General features: G+C 35.9%; 2 protein-coding genes across 2 annotated transcripts in view; one reads left to right on the top strand and one right to left on the bottom strand.

Annotated features, from left to right (window-relative positions):
* Window positions 1–1,184: 1,184 nt before the first annotated feature.
* zgc:86839 (Cyclin-dependent kinases regulatory subunit 2-like) lies at window positions 1,185–6,535 on the top strand. The gene is made up of 3 exons (XM_067376205.1): window positions 1,185–1,390; window positions 1,677–1,804; window positions 5,626–6,535. The coding sequence occupies exons 1-3, from the start codon at window positions 1,332–1,334 to the stop codon at window positions 5,667–5,669; spliced, it is 231 nt and encodes a 76-aa protein (XP_067232306.1). The 5' UTR covers window positions 1,185–1,331; the 3' UTR covers window positions 5,670–6,535.
* Window positions 6,536–9,271: 2,736 nt separating this feature from the next.
* sema4d (sema domain, immunoglobulin domain (Ig), transmembrane domain (TM) and short cytoplasmic domain, (semaphorin) 4D) overlaps window positions 9,272–17,306 on the bottom strand; it is a 71,241-nt gene continuing 63,206 nt past the window's right edge. Inside the window, exons 19-21 of the mRNA XM_067376537.1 lie at window positions 12,789–13,001; window positions 12,610–12,701; window positions 9,272–9,789 (exon numbers count right to left, since the gene is read on the bottom strand). Of these exons, the coding sequence (XP_067232638.1) occupies window positions 9,760–9,789; window positions 12,610–12,701; window positions 12,789–13,001 (335 nt within the window). The 3' untranslated portion in view covers window positions 9,272–9,759. The remainder of the gene's footprint in view (window positions 9,790–12,609; window positions 12,702–12,788; window positions 13,002–17,306) is intronic.

Below are 17,306 nucleotides of genomic sequence, written 5' to 3' on the forward strand. Positions count from 1 at the left end.
ACGTGCGAGTCTGAACACAACATGCCAGCGTCGTGAAGCTCATGTTAACACTCTGTCATGTGCGTCAAGTTGAGGCGCGAATCTGAACACAACATGCCTGAGTCCTGAAGCTCTCGTTAACACTCTGTCATGTGCATCAAATTGACGCGCGAGTCTGAACACAACACGCATGCATTGTGAAGCTCTGGCGCATGTGTGTTGAGTTGAGGCGCGAGTCTGAACAACACACACGTCGTGAAGCTCTCGTGAACACTCGCTCATGTGCCTTGTGCTGACACGTGAGTCTGAACACAACACGCATGTGTCGTGATGTCATTCCTACCTTTCTGGACCTTGAAATTGGTAGTTGCGTTGGATCTCTATGGAGGGACAGAAACCTCTCAAACGTCATCAAAAAGATCTTAATTTGTGTTCCGAAGATTAATGAAGGTCTTACGGATGACATGAGCATGAGTAATCAATGACAGAATTTTAATTTTTGGGTGAACTAACCCTTTAATATATTTTTTTTTATTTTATGACTTAATAAAGAGGTGCATAATATGTAAAATTATTAATTGTTGTACAAAAGTTTTAGTAGAATTATAAGGTGGTTAACTGTAGGAGAATGTCAAGACTACCTGTTACCTGCAAACTATTGCCATCAAATGAAATCGATTAATCGCAATTAATCGCATCTAACAAAGATTTGTAAATATATAACGTGTGTAACTTACATATTTTTGTTTGTTAGCTAATTAAATTCTAAACACTTAAACACCTAAACACATTTATTTTTATTATTTTTCCAAGTAAATGTTTTTGTTTGGTAAAATTAAGACCAAGAACTGAAAATGTTTACCGTAATAAAAGTGAAACGTTATGACGTAATAAACACTGTTTTCTTTCGGTAATAAAAATTTCACTTTTAAACTTTTAACTAAGGTTTTAAGCTCTCAAACTCTGTAACCATCGAGCATGGATCAAAATAGCATGATAATGCAGTATTAACCCTACACACTTTACCTTTAACGGGTTTCTGAGGGGAAAAATGCAACGTATTGAATTTTCTATTTATTTTTTTTTTTACAAACTAGCGGCACACCACTCTCATCGCTGATCTGTTTCCAGGACAACAGCCCTTTCCTACGCCCCCGCCCTTCCGACGTGCTCACGCTGACTAAAATCACATGACCTCTCTCAGCCAACCAGAATCGGCGGCTCCAGTTGAATTGCGGGTTCAAAAACTCTATCGGTTAAATTTGTAAAGTTGCAAGAGTTTGAACGAATCCTTCTTTTACGGTTCAATAAACCCGAATATTGTCATAGCTGACTTCATTTAACACTGTAATATGGCTCATAAACAGATCTACTACTCGGATAAATACACAGATGATCACTATGAATACCGGTAAGGAGGTTCGGGCTACTTCAAGGCCTCGTCGCGGCGTGTTTGTTTAAATGTCATTCATTTAATTTCACATCAGTGTTGAATTGAATCTTAATTGATTGCTTGATAAAGGTAGGTAATATAGTTGAGCGGCATGTGTTAATGTATTCACAAAGCTACGGATTTGATTGTCTCTCATGTGCTTTTAGTCCAGTGACGTCATTCTCTACGCGTCGTGTTCATGTCAGTCTCGATATTTGTTATTTGAAAGTAATTGAATGTTGTTCATTGTCATTTGTGATGGCAGGCATGTCGTGTTACCGCGAGAACTGGCCAAACAAGTGCCCAAATCCCACCTGATGTCGGAGGATGAGTGGAGGAGGCTGGGCGTGCAGCAGTCGCTGGGATGGGTGCATTACATGATCCATGAGCCAGGTCTGGATATATACACAAACACACACATTCATCATGACAAGATGTGTGTTTGCTCTGACGTCAGCTGATCTATGACCATGTGATCTGAAGATCCTGATATTCAGGATTTTTCTATATATAGTGGAATTCAATGGAGCCTAAACGGTTGAAGGTCAAAATTACAGTTTACAGCGAATTTACTTATTACAAAGAATTAAGGGTCGTATTTAGAGAAACCATTGCTCATTTTCTAAAAAAAAATTACAATTTTATACGTTTAAACCATAAATGCTCATCTTGAACTAGCTCTCTTCTTCTTCTCTATTTGAATTCCAGCAGTGTAGACGCTGTTAAGTGTATTACTGCCCTCCACAGGTCAAAGTTTGAACTAAATTGTTATATACTTGCACTAGCATATTGTATATGACAATTTGGTTCAAACTTTGACCTGTGGAGGGCAGTAATACACTTAGCAGTGTGTACACTGCTGGAATTCAAATAAAGAAGAGAGCTAGCTCAAGATGAGCATTTATGGATAAAACGTTTAAAATTAAAATTTTCTTTTTTTTTTTAAGAAAATGAGTGATAACCATTTGGGCTCCATTGAAGTCCACTATATGGAGAAAAATCCTGGTATGTTTTCATCAAAAACCTTCATTTCTTTTCAACTGAAGAAAGAAAGACATGAACATCTTGGATGACATGGGGGTGAGGAAATTATCAGGAAATTTTCATTTGAAAGTGAACGAATCCTTTAAGTTAGACTTGTTGGACTTTTATTTTAGGGTCCAGTTCTCACTATTAAAGGTTAGTTCACCCAAAAATTTAAATTACTCGCCCTCACTTTTTCATATTCAGAACACAAATTTTGATAAAATCTGAGTGCTTTCTGTACCTCCATAGACGGCTACATAACTGACACTTAAAAAGTTCATAAAGAGATCGTAAAATGAATCCATATGAATTGAGCAGATTAGTCCAAATTTAATCTAATGCTTTATATGATGAACAGATTGAATTTAGTCTTTTATTTTAACTGGTTGCTTATTAGCATGCATATTACTAGAATATTGGCTGTTTATAAAGCACATATAAATGCCTTATTCTGCATGACCATATTCTACATCCTTCTCAATCCTAAAGGATTGGTTCACTTCAGAATTACAAGTTCCTGATCATTTACTTGATGTCATCTAAGATGTTCATGTCTGTCTTTCTTCATTCGAAAAGAAATTAAGGTTTCTGAGGAAAACATTCTAGGATTTTTCTTCGTATAGTGGATTTAAAGAGTCACCAACAGGGTGAAGGTACAAATCGCAGCTTCAAAGAGCTCTACACGATCCCAGACGAGGAATAAGGGTCATATCTAGCGAAACGTTCTGTCATTTTCCCCAAAAAATAAAAATTATATACTTTTTAACCACAAATGCTCGTCTTGCTCTGCGCCACGCATTACGTAATCACGTTTGAAAGGTCACGCATGACGTTAGGGGTGTGCGATATTGCGATTTTTGATCGTGGATGATTAAAATGTCTCCACGATCTGCTTACGTAGAAATATTGCAGTATCAGTTGCAGTTCTAGCACCTCCGTCTCAACATACTGTACGACGTGACGTACATTCACATCACATTACTTGTAACGCAGCGGTAGAGTAATATTAATGGGACACTTCAATTCACAAAAGTTCATTATTTGCATGTGCTTCAAAGCTTTGCCGGTTAAACATTTCATTCGGGTGTTGATGCGCTGGTCTAACATGCGTTTTTCAGAACGCGTACACCCGAAGCGCACAGGCCCTAAAAGCCTGTCAAACAGCGATATCATATTACTAAGTTATCTTTCGAAGCTGATTGCTCTAATACTGTCACAAAACGTTTACATAAACACAGTTGGTTATGTCTAAAGTGAAAGTAAATGTTTGAGAGCGAATTGGATGTGTGGCTGTTTATTAGAGATACGTGCAGGTCTTTAAAGTGACAGAGCAGCCTGTATTAACCATGCTGTCGCTTGTCCGCTGATAGTTCACCCAAAAATGAAAATTCTGTCATTATTTACTCACTGTATTGTTGCGTCGAACCAGTATTAATTTCTTTCTTGTGCAGAACAAAAACATATATTTTGGAGAATGTGGGTAACCAAACAGTTGCTGGTCCCCATTGACTTCCACAGTAGGAAAAACATATTCTAGTCACTGTGGACCAGCAACTGTCTGGTTACCCACATTCTTCAAAATAACTTTTTTCAACAGAAGAATGAAACTCATTAGGGTTTAAAACAACTCGAGAGAGTAAATTATGACAGATTTAACTATCCCTAATAAAACAAAACACACAGAGAAAATCACCCACTGCTCTTGACTGAGAACTTTAATACATTAGCTTTATTAAAGGTGCAATATGTAAGATTTTTGCAGTAAAATATCCAAAAACCACTAGGCCAGTGTTATATATTTTGTTCACTTGAGTACTTACAATATCCCAAAACTATTTGTAAATCGTGAGAAAATTGCAATTTTAACCAAGGCTTCTGTCAATTCCGTCATACCCGCGTTATCCTCGGTTTCCGGTTTTATTTTGTAAACCATGTAAACACCAAAGACGCTTCAATATTTACATGTTTTAATAGACAAGGGCACAACTGTTTGGATATATTTATAGACCGAAAACTAATTATTATATAGCTCAACATGTTTAGTCTTATTGTTTAAATCTAATTTTTCTTTTTTCTTTTTTTGCGAGTACCATGCTTTACCATGCCTCAGAGAAAAACACTATTTTTTGAAGTAGCTAACATAGCATAATCAGATGCAGCTTTATTTTTAGTAACAGTAATACAGCATTTTCTCCATCATACGTTTTAAAATTAATTGCATGCCATTTATCAACACAATCATCCAGCATTTAATATGATATTGTAAAATCGATCTATCTTACTGCAGTGTGTAACAGTGGCTCACAGCATCCGCAGAGAGAACGCTCAGAGTAACGTATTATAATTTTCAACACACTCAAATGTATCAAAAGGTGTGTGTTGATCAATCGCTCCAGCTCCTCGTTCAGCTCCACAACACTCGCTCCTGCTCTGCTTCACACTACAGTAACGTTAATAATCACATCCATGAACATGATTTCATCCCGAGTCCTATTCCGATTGTTTGCACCGGCTGTGAGGTGAAGACCACATGTCCCAAGATTCCGCTCTCAAACTTGCCGTCATCAAGCTACGCCTTTGTTTTGAATAGGCCTCTTGCGGACAGAAATATTTAAGAATCAATGTATAAATTATACAGTTAAGTCTAGTGTTTTAACTTTATATTTGTTAATTTAATTTTTTACTTGATTGCTGCTGTTGAACACCTACTGTAGCTGAAAAAAATAATGCACTGTTGATTTCATTTGTATAATGTGTAGTCTATCTTTTTCTTTTAATAACAAAGATAAAATAATGACAAAGATTATCTTTGCCACTTTGGCCTAAATGTTGCTATTCTTTTTTTATTTCGTATTTTATTTTGTTTTTAAAATAGGGAAATTAGTTTGGCTGTAATGCTCAGTCACTTGCAAAGTTTTAAAACCAACATGAAGAATCGTGATTAAATTGTGATTTTCCTAAAAAAAAATTGTGATATATTTGCCATATCTTTCCTACATCATGCGTAGCACATCGCAGAGCAGTGCAAGAAGAGCATTTGTGGTTTACTATTAATAAGCAGTAATTAGGAGTTTGAGGTAAAAGTCATTGTTATTAGTGAGAATAGGACCCTAATCTAAAGTTGTGATCTTTTGATCAAATAAATGAAAGACGAATAACTTTGCTTTTGTATTTTTTTTTACCCCCAGAACCTCATATTCTGTTGTTTAGGAGACCTCTACCAAAACAATGACAGTGGCGTTTGTCGGCTGCTCTTCTGGAACATTCCTGTGGTTGAATGTGATATATTCAGTGAATACTGGAGAACTTCACCTCGTTTCTGGACTCCTATGACCATGATTTGTGCTTGGACGGAATCAAGAAATTATGGGAAATTTTCAGTGAAAATTCTAAGGGCTCTTAACTTAAAAAACAAAAAACAAACAAAAAGCATGTGACCCAAGTGCCTCTCTGGGTGAAGCCAAACCTTTGTGTGTTGAATAAAAGTCTGTGATGCAACATCAAGTGTTTAGAAAACTAAATCAGTGTTTTTATGGCTGAACTAAAGGACAATGCAAATTATTTTGGGGGGGGGGATAAAAGAAGTACTGTATGCTTAAAAGGGAGATCATTTGTGTGTATCTAGGAAATTGTGCATTGGCCAAGATTCTTAGTTTGCATTAATTCTTCAGGGAAGGCAAATGGTATACTGTAAAAACGCTTTGTGATGTTTAAATGGTGATACAAAACTTGAACTGTCTGTTTAAAAAGTAGTTCTAGAGCCATGATGACAGCACTATCAGCAACTGCGCTTCTTGAAAACGGGGTTTATAGGGATAAAAGAACAAGTTTTTACCTTTCATAACAACATTACTTTTCAAAAAGAATAGAATTATGACCTATTTTATTCTTGCTGCTCTTTATAATAAAATGAAAATGCCGCCTCATGTCTGTTTTCTGCGTAGTTCCTCTGTCAGCACAACTCAACTTCCAACACAAGATGGCGCCACATCGCAACTAGTACTTTGGTTCGTTTTGAATATCATTCATTTGAAATAGCAGGTGTACTTAAAGGGATAGTTCGCCCAAAAATGAAAATTCTGTAATTTACTCACCCTCCAGTTGTTCCTAACCTGTATTAATATCTTTGTTCTGCTGAACACAAAAGAAGATATTCTGAAGAATGTGGGTAACCGAACAGTTCTGCGGCACCATTGACTGTCATAGTATTTCTTTTCCTACTATGGAAGTCAATGGTGCCTGCCCCAAAGTGGTCTGGTTATAAACTTACAGCAAAATATCTTTCTTTGTGCTCAGAAGATGTATTTAACTGTAACCAATTTTAAGATGAAACATTCATGTTGTATTCCTCATTTGTTACTTTAAGTCAGAATATAATACATGTAAATTATAATACAAATGTGTTCCCATGTGTTGTTTATCGCTATGTTTTCAATTAGATTATGTGGTCAAAAAGCTCCACCTCACAGTTTCCCAGTCGAGTGATTTCCAAGCTTAACAACAATAATTAACATTTTAATGTTAGCGTCTTTTTTATAAACATGAATTCAACATAACAAACAGTAATACATCTAAAATGTAAAAAAAATATCCAATCTAGTCGACTTTACTGCAAAAATATCGTTTTTTTTAATTAATCTAAGAGGTCACGCCGTGACGTAGGCTACCGTATCTTCTACTGGTCACACGTTTTTACGTGATGCGAATTCAATCGCCGTTTGGTAAAGTCATCGCGTCACTGCAGCGACCGAAGCTCCGGTTCCTATAGAAAGAGTCAGACGCGCGCCTTCGAAATGAAACAGGAGACGCGCATTTAGCGCCATTATTTGAGCGTTTAGAAACAAAATTTATGTGACATTTGTTGTCAGATTTCATTGGTGATTTCAAATATGAAATTTAATCGAAAGCTTGGCAAACAGCTTTGGAGAATTTGATGTTTCCCCATTCAAAGAGATAGGAGCTGCACTTGAATGCCCGAGAGGAGTTTCAAAGATGGCCGCTGAGTGAAATGACTTGTCTTAAAGGGACTTTGATACTATTCATCCTAAATATAGGTGACAGACATTAGTAATGTTCAATACTATTTAGGACAGATAGGGTGGATATAGGGTGCACATTAGGATGCAGGGATGAACTTTGGAACACAGTGAAAAACGAAACTTTTTGCATCAGCTTGCGTTTCCGGTCTGACACATTTGTTTGAATCGGTTTGATTGGAAGTTAATGGAACGAAAAGTGCAGTGTGAACGCTCCTTTAGGCCTATATACGTTCATAATTTACAGACTTTTCTTTTTTAAATCAGCTTTCTATAGAGTACTATAGAAGGTTCTATTAGAAGGTACTATTATAGGTTCCATTGCCCTAAAGTCTATGGGTTTTTTGCTAAATCACCTGAAATAAGGTCTGTAGTTAACAAAGCCTCTAAATATTCACACGTTTTGATCTATGACATAAAACACACCAGTTATAACCCACTTGTGATTTTTTAAACCTTTACTGTGTCTGAAAAATGGCGGTTGCTAACAAGTTGCTAAGAGGGACTACTTACTTTGGCGGGGACTTTAGACGTCATCATGACAAACAGGACATTTGGACAGCATTTCTCATGAAAAAGTTATTTTTTGCAATTTTCCAGAAGTCTATGGGAAAAATGCATAGGCTTTCGATTGAGGGAACCCGTGCTCCGCTAACTTCCGGGTTGGCCTACAACAACACGTCATCCCTGAGGTACTCTATTACTGTCGTTTTTATAAAAGCACACTGTAGGCTGCGTTTTATTATTTGCGACACGAGTCCTGTTTTGTTTCTCAAAACAGCTAATGCGGGTATAAAAGATTTGATTGAATGTTGCTGCTAAATATCTGGACTTTACCTGAAATATATCTAAGATGAAAATCAGACTTCAACAGCTGTCAAAATGACAAAAGCCACTAGTTTTGCACTGTAAACAGGCCTGTTCATTGGGTGGAGTGATAATAAATATTCCCAGAACTGTGGAGCATGACAACTCTACTTACAAATGCTTGTCTGCGTTGTATCAAAGTGAGCTTTAATGAAATACACATGGCGTTACATTCACTCACTTGTGGCTGGATCTCTCTCATTTCCTGTTTCTGAACCGCATCCTGTATGTGGCAAAAGATGCTCCAGATGAATATAGGAGGAGGTGAAAGTCTGAAAACCACAATATTAAACCACACAATGGTTTCATATGCTCACATTGGAAAATAACTCTTTTAAAATGTTTGCATTTAAGAATCTTGTAGAATTTATGAAGTAATTAAATGTTTGACAACTGCAGCATGATACTGTTTAGCATGTTGCATGCAGCGGCCAAAAGTGATGTCCGGCCTATAACCATTTATAAAAATATTATATATAGAATATTAATTATATAAAAAAATTTTCACCCCTTTCACAAGATGTAATATAAGTCTCTGGTGTCCCCAGAATGTGTCTGTAAAGTTTCAGTTCAAAATCCCCCACAGATCATTTATTATAGCTTGTCAATTTTGCCCCAATTTGGGTGTGAGCAAAAACACGCTGTTTTTGTGTGTGTCCCTTTAAATGCAAATGAGCTGCTTCTCCCGGCCCCCTTTCCAGAAGAGGGCGGAGCTTTAACAGCTCACGCTTCGGTTGCTCAACAACAACAAAGCTGGAGAATCTCACGCAGCCAAAATGGGCAAATGGCTGTAAGGACAAATGATGAGGGCAGGATTGACCTTGATAAAAACTACAGCTCAAAATGCTCCAGATACATTTAAAAACATGGTTAAAGTCTCTGACAAATATTAGAAATATGATTTATTGTGGTTATAACCTCTAATGTGGAGGACAAAAAATATTCTGTACAGTCAAAATATATCTGTTTAGATAAACACACTGGATTATTTCAATAACACAACAGGAGGTTCAGGAATTTAACAGACTGTTATAAACACAAACATTGCTTTCACTAACACGAGCCGTTGTCATTTGCTCTCGAGGATGGAAGGGCTACAAATAGAAGTGTGCAAACGGTCATAGAAAGCAGTTGTCATCAGCCTCAGAGGCCCGTCTCACTGTCTGCAGCTGTCTCACTGCGCACGTCCTCGACAACTGTCTTAAACGGCCTGGAATCCCGGACATTCGCCGATGGGATCTCTGATCCACGGAGCAGGAACACGGAGCCGCTGTGAGTGTGTGTTTGCATCATGGGCCTGAAGCACCACACACCAGCAGTGTGATGTGAGAGTGTGTGTGTGTGTCTGTAAGTGCTCTCGTCCAAGCGTCCGTCCCTGGAGTCAGAAAATGATGCCATGATGAGCGATAATGACCCGGTTCAGAGAACACCCTGTCCATCACAGCTCTCCTACAGGACAACAAGAATAACAGTGATAAACAACAAATACACAACCATCATCATCATCATCACCAACATATGCTGATGCTGAGACCTTTATCCATATATATATATATAAATGTTAGTTGAGACAAACTTTAAAGCCTAGCTTGAAAGTTTTAAAATTTTGGAAGTTTAAGGTAGTTTTAAAGTTCAAAGTTTGAATTTTTTGAAATAAAGCCTATCAGTAAATAGATGGATAGATAAGTAAAGTCAAGTCAAGTCACCTTTATTTATATAGCGCTTTTTACAATGCAGATTGTATCAAAGCAGCTTTACATTGATAACTGGTATATAATTTTTGCTGCACAGCAGCTCTTAAAGAATAGTGTCAATGCAGCAGATCAAAGCACTGTTGAATATCAAATGTCAAGTCAAATGTCAAGTGTCCCCAACTAAGCAAGCCAAAGGCGACAGAGGCAAGGAACCCAAACTCCATCAGGTGGAAAACAAGTGGCAAATAGGTGTTAAAAAGGAGAAAAAAAAAACCTTGGGAGAAACCAGGTTTAGTCGAGGGGCCAGTTCTCCTCTGGCGAACAGTGCTTTGTTACACTTCAGGTTGCTATCATAAGTCCGATAGAATCGCAACATTCAAAGTATTTATTTCAGTTCCATTCAGTTGAGGATCGTATTCATCACGCCGGTATGGACAGTTTGTTGAGCTGATAACGTGACTTAATGTGTTGTTAACATGATTAGCATGCTGTTAGCATTTGTATCATCTTGTTGACATGATTTAACACATTGCTAGCATGTGTGCTAACAATATTACCATTGCTATCATGTTGTTAACATGATAAGCATGTTACTAGCATGATTTAACCTGTAGCTAACATGATAAACACATTGCTAGCATGTTGTTATCATGATTTAGCATGTCATTGCTATCATGTTAATATGATTAGCATGTACCTAACATGATTAGCACATTGATAACATGTTGCTATCATTATTTAACATGTTGACAACATGATTAGCATGTGGCTAACATGATTTAGCATGTCATTAACATATTGCAAACATGATTAACATGATTTAACATGTTAACATGATTTGCACAATGCTAGTACAAATTAAGACATGGTAACATTTTTACCAAGTTGCTAGTACTTTTGCTAACATGATTTTGCACATTGTTAACATTTTGCTAAAATGTTAACACATTGCTATCATGTTATTAATAAAATTAGCATGTTACTAACATGATTACCAAGTTGCTAGTACTTTTGCTAACATGATTTTGCACATTGCTAACATTTTGCTAAAATGTTAACACATTGCTATCATGTTATTAATAAGATTAGCATGTTACTAACATGATTAGCACATTGCTAACATGTTTCTATAATGGTTTAACATGTTGACAACATGATTAGTATGTTGCTAACATGATTTTACATGTTAACATGTTAACAACATGTTACTAACATGATTAGCACATTGTTAACATGTTTCTATAATGATTTAACATGTTGACAACATGATTAGTATGTTGCTAACATGATTTTACATGTTGTTAACATTGCTAATATGATTAACATGTTGCTGGCTTGATTTAACATGTTAACATGATTAGCAAAATGCTAGTATGTTGCTAGCACAATTTAGCACATTGGTAACATTTTGTTAAAATGATTCCCATGTTGTTAAGATTTAACAAATTGTTAACATGTTGTTAATATGTTGTTAACATTATAAGCACATTGTTAACATGAATTAACACATTGTTAACATGTTATGAGCATGTTATCAGCACATTGTTAACAGGATTAGCATGTTGGTAACATGATTAACATGTTTGCTAGCATGATTTAACAATTCATTACCATGTTGCTAGCATGATTTAGCAATTTGCTAGCATGTTGTTAACATGATTAACATATTGTTAACATGATTACCATGTTGTTAAAATGGTTAGCACTTTGCTAACATGATTTAGCACGTTTGCTAGCATGAATTAGCATGTTGTTAACATGTTGTTAAAATGATTAGCACATTGATAGCTTGATTTATCACATTGATAACATGATTACCATGTTGTTAAAATGATTTAACATATTGATAACATGTTGTTAATGTGATAACATGTTGTTAACATTTTTGTTTGTTAACATGATTAGCATGTTGTTAACATGATTTAGCATATTGATAACATGTTGCAAACATGATTAGCACATTGATAGCTTGATTTATCACATTGATAACATGATTACCATGTTGTTAAAATGATTAGCACATTACTAGCATGATTTAACATATTGCTAATATGATTAGTACATTGCTAGCAAATTTCCTACATCTAACTGACCTTCAGTACCAGCCCTAAACCTGATGAGGCAGCAATTCTAAATGTGGAAAAGCATTATAAATAAATAATGCATATATTTTTGGTTCAGCTTTGTAAATACTGGATGAAGGCACTTCCACCTTCCTGCTCAGAGACGGTTTGATTTCAAACACGCTTGAAATCAAACACTAACTGTTAAAAGTTTGGGATCGGTAAGATTTTGGAATGTTTTTGAAGTCTCTTCTGCTCACCAAGACTCATCAAAACCAATGTAAAACCAGTAATAGTGTAAAAATATTATAACAGTTTTAAGTGTTTTCTATGTGAATACACAGTAAAATGTGACCAGAGCTGAATTTTCAGCATCTTCAGTGTCACATGATCCTTCAGAAATGTGAACAAATTACACCTTTCATACCTGATAATTCCCATCTTTTCATTTCTTTCAGGAAATGTGCTCTAAAATCAAACACTAAACATCAAAAACGTGATTTTTCACTTACCCATGCTTTCTTCCACTCCTGCAGGAGTGTGTTGTGTTCAGACAGAGCGTTTCTCCACTGATCCACATCTGTGTGAGGAACACCGGCCTCATCTGAGAGGAAACATGTGATACTTCATGTTACAGCCCTTCATACGTCACATTAGATGATCACCCACACTTTAAAGTTAGCAGCTTTACCTCTGCTGTTGAGCCGAAGGTCGACTTTTGAAGCATCATTTCCTGTTTCAGACACTGCTGTACACTCATACTGGACATCTTCATTCAAAGCTTCCTCCTTCAGCCAGCTGCTCACCAGCACGGCATCATGGGAAAGGACGTGTCTGTATTCAATGACGGGAGTCTCGAGTCTCTGCCCATTTATGTGCCACTCAACACTTACATCTCTAGGACCTGAAGGAAAACTGCACTTACATATGGACCCTACATGAAATTTAGAGCTCCAATGCAAACACACACACGTGATTTTCATCAAGTCACACCCGGCAGTATCATGCTGTTTGTGCAGCACTGGATTATGACACACTCTCAAACTACATGCACAACCAACTGCACATTCAAATCAACACATGTATTTGCTTAGGTTTTTTTTAATGCATTCAGGTAATGAATAAATAATGGCATAGTCCTGGCATGAAACTCTAGATGGCGCTGGCTGATAGGTCGAACTCATTTGAAAATACCCGAAGTGTTTGCTGTTAGCAGTCTGCAGAGCGCTTTCAGAAACCCTCCACCTTCCCCAGCTCCACCTGTCTAGATCTGCTATGGGGTTAATTCCTGTATGTTACATGTGCAGCAGCAGCAGCATGTCTTACATGATCACAGCAGTGTCTGTAAATGTATTGGCAGTAGCAAGTCTTGGTACTTGCTCTGCAGCAAAGTAGCAGATCTATTCCACCAAGAACAAATACATTTGCACTGTCATATCCATTACCATGGCAATCTCTATTACCATATCAATCTCCCAAGAGTTGTGATGACAGAAAAGTTTTAAATGAGTGTTTCCAGGTTCAGTACAAGAAATGACCACAGGACATTTATATGGAAGCTTGTTTCTGCCACAAGATAAAAATTAAAAAAAAAAGGAAAAAAGGGGATTGCAACTTTTTATAAACTCAGAATTTTGAGAAATAAAGTCAGAATTGAAAGATATAAACTCGGAATTGCAAGAAAATTGTTTGAATTGCGTGTTATAAACTTGGAATTTCGAGAAATAAAGTCAGAATTTTAGGATACCTGAACTCGGAATTTTGAGAAAAAGTCAGAATTGCGCTTTATAATCTCGGAATTGTGAGAAATAAAGTCAGGATTGCGAGGTATATACTTGGAATTGCTAGAAAAATGTCTAAATTGTGAGTTGTAAACTCAGAATTTCGAGAGATAAAGTAAAAATTGAAAGATATAAACTTATAATTGCAAGAAAATTGTTTGAATTACATGTTATAAACTCAGAATTTCAAGAAATTAAGTCAGAATTGTGAGTTATAAACTTGGAATTTCAGAATTTTTAAAGTCAGAATTTTAAGATATATATATAATTTTCAAGATATAAACTTGTAATTGTGAGAAATAAAGTCAGAATTGCAAGCTATAAACTTGGAATTGCTAGAAAAATGTCTAAATTGTGAGTTGTAAACTCAGAATTTTGAGAAATAAAGTCAGAATTGAAAGATATAAACTCGGAATTGCAAGAAAAATTGTTTGAATTGCGTGTAAATAAATTTGGAATTTCGAGAAATAAAGTCAGAATTTTAGGATACCTGAACTCGGAATTTTGAGAAAAAGTCAGAATTGTGCTTTATAATCTCGGAATTGTGAGAAATAAAGTCAGGATTGCGAGATATAAACTTGGAATTGCTAGAAAAATGTCTAAATTGTGAGTTATAAACTCAGAATTTCGAGAGATAAAGTAAAAATTGAAAGTTATAAACTTATAATTGCAAGAAAATTGTTTGAATTACATGTTATAAACTCAGAATTTCGAGAAATTAAGTCAGAATTGCAAGACAAACTCAGAATTGTGAGAAATAAAGACAGAATTGAGATTAGTCGCAATTACCTTTTTATTTTTTATTCTGTGGCAGAAACAAATTTCCCTAAATTCTGACCTATCTCAATTTTTCTCAAAAACATTTCACTGGTACAGGGTGAAATCAAAGACACACATAGAGTACGTGTCAACACACAATCACTTTTCTGTGCAAAATTATGTCCAATATTTGAACTTGTGACCTGGTAACTTTCACAGTAAACATAGGGATAAAAAAAGTGAAAGTTTACAGAAAAATAACTTGATGAATAACAGTTCATCAACCTAAAAAATTAGTTTCACCTTATATATATTCTTTAGCTCAAATACATTTATGCATATGTCAGAAGCTTTTATCCAGTGACTAACACTGCATTCAAGATATTCATTCGTATCAGATCATGATCTGGGAATCGAACCCATGACCCTGGCATTAATAGTGTCACTTCTCAACTTACGGCTTGAGCTATAAATACACAATTGTGCGTTATGAACAATAATATAAAGTGCTTTAACAAAAACATGAGCTTCACAGTTTAATCTTGCCACACTACTGTAACCGCACTACTGCAAACATTTAATCTGCGCTAACTGCCGTCAATCAAGTTGAACTTGTACTGAGCAGGTGCCGTTCTTTAAACATGAATGTTGTCACATGTGTCACACTCGTTTAATGCCACTGTATGAAATGATGGATTCACTGCCCTCTCTTCATAATGCACTAGATCTCAATGTTAAAATGATACAGTGATGTCATTTCAAAGATGCTAAACATGCGTTATCCATCAGTATGGTTCAGAAGTTTGGGCTCAGTAAAGAAATTAATGCTTTTATTCAGAAAGGTCAAAAGTGACAGTAAAGATGATTAAATATGACAAGATTTCTATTTCAAATAAATACTGTTCTTTTGAACACTCTATTCATCAAAGAATCCTGAAATAAAAAGTATCACGCTTTCCAGCACAGCTGTTTTCAACATTGATAATATTCAGAAATGTTTCTTGAGCAGCAAATCAGGATATTAGAATGATTTCTGAAGGATCATGTGACACTGAAGACTGGAGTAATGATGCTGAAAATTCAGCTTTGATCACAGGAATAAATTACTTTAATTAATTAATTTTAAAGTATATTAAAATAGAAAACAGTTAAGTTGAATTTGAATAATATTTCACAATTGTACTTTATTTTTGATCAAATACAGTCTTGGTGAGCAGAAGACTTCCTGACCCCAAACTTCTGTACAATAGCACAAATAATACTTAAGACTTTTTTTTTTTTTTTAGAAAAAGTCAAGCTAATTTGAATAGATTTGTGCATTTTTGTAAAAATGAATTCATTGGATTGTAAGTGTTATTAGTTTGCAGGCTGTTTTTAAAGTGCCCCAATTATTTTATTTTTTTATTTTTCAGATATTCCCTTTCATGTAGTGTGTGATAGAGCTGCTTGTGAATATAAAAGATCAGCAAAGTTTCAAAGATCAGAGTTATTGTCTCCTGAAGACACAAGTGATTCTGAAACAAGTCGTCAGTAACGACTCAGTCTTACGTCGTCAGTCTTACTTCCTGCTAAGCCCATTTGTAACATTTGCATAATGTAAAAACCTATGGTTTCCATTGGCTGCTTTCGAACAACATCTACTTTGCCCCGCCCACAAACACAGTAGTTGTATCTGAGACTGGAAGAGTTTGGTTTGTGTTGTTCATGTTGAGGAGACGCTGTTTTCTGCTACCAAAGCAAAACCACTTTACAAGGACTTTCTTCAGGATTCAGTCTCGCGCTGATCATTACTGTCATTACTGTTCGTATCGCTGCGTATCAAGAGCTGAGGAAGATCCGGAGCTGAAATCCATATATGGTAATGGGAGTTTGGTTTACAATAAGCAGCCGACCAATCACAACAGACTGGGCCATCTGACCAATCAGAGCAGAGCAGACTCTCAGAAAGGTGGAGTTTCAAGAGAATTGATCATTTATTGAACCGTTTCAGACACTGAGAGAAAAGATCTGATGCTGCAATGTGTATTATGAGGAAAATAAAGTGTTTTTTGACCTTGGATGCATGCAAACCTGTTGTAGGAGAATCAGGAATCTTTAAAATGTCATAAAAGAGGCACTTTAAACCACATGATATAATACACAGCTTCACTAACACATCTGAACACAATAAACAGCATTTCACAAGTTTAAGCAATTCAAACTTTAATTCAGGCTCTCTAGCAAAAAAGATTTGAAGAAACTTTATACATCTTCAGTTTTTCTTATGTACATACAGTATATTTACACTGTACACGAGTCAGGTGAGACGCTTTCTCTCGCACTTTTCACAATTTACAGATTAAGACTCGCGTCTCCGGGTGAAACAATAATACAAACGCAGGAAAAGCTCAGCCAAAATCATAAATTAAGATCTGAAATCTAAAATTATTTACTGTAAAATAAAAGTCTAAAGAAGCGAATCTCTTATTTGTTCCTCATGCTCTTTTTTGAAAATAAAGGAGTAAAAAGAAAAATTGGAGTGTAAATTTTAGGCATCAGACGGTGTGCAGAACATGCAGACACACAAACACTTGTCTAAATACTCTTCCAATGAAGACTTCCTTCCCATAATCTGGAGGAGTATTGAGACAAGACTGGAGACAGAGTGAGCAGAGGGAAACGGGTCAGAG

Source organism: Chanodichthys erythropterus, chromosome 22, assembly GCF_024489055.1.
Source record: "Chanodichthys erythropterus isolate Z2021 chromosome 22, ASM2448905v1, whole genome shotgun sequence".
In the NCBI taxonomy this organism is placed as follows: Eukaryota; Metazoa; Chordata; class Actinopteri; order Cypriniformes; family Xenocyprididae; genus Chanodichthys; species Chanodichthys erythropterus.

Coding starts and splice junctions, on each gene's coding strand:
- zgc:86839 (XM_067376205.1), top strand. CDS start 1,332: ATGGCTCATAAACAGATCTACTACTCGGATAAATACACAGATGATCAC. Junction 1,391..1,676: donor GATGATCACTATGAATACCG/GTAAGGAGGTTC, acceptor TTGTGATGGCAG/GCATGTCGTGTTACCGCGAG. Junction 1,805..5,625: donor TTACATGATCCATGAGCCAG/GTCTGGATATAT, acceptor TTTTACCCCCAG/AACCTCATATTCTGTTGTTT.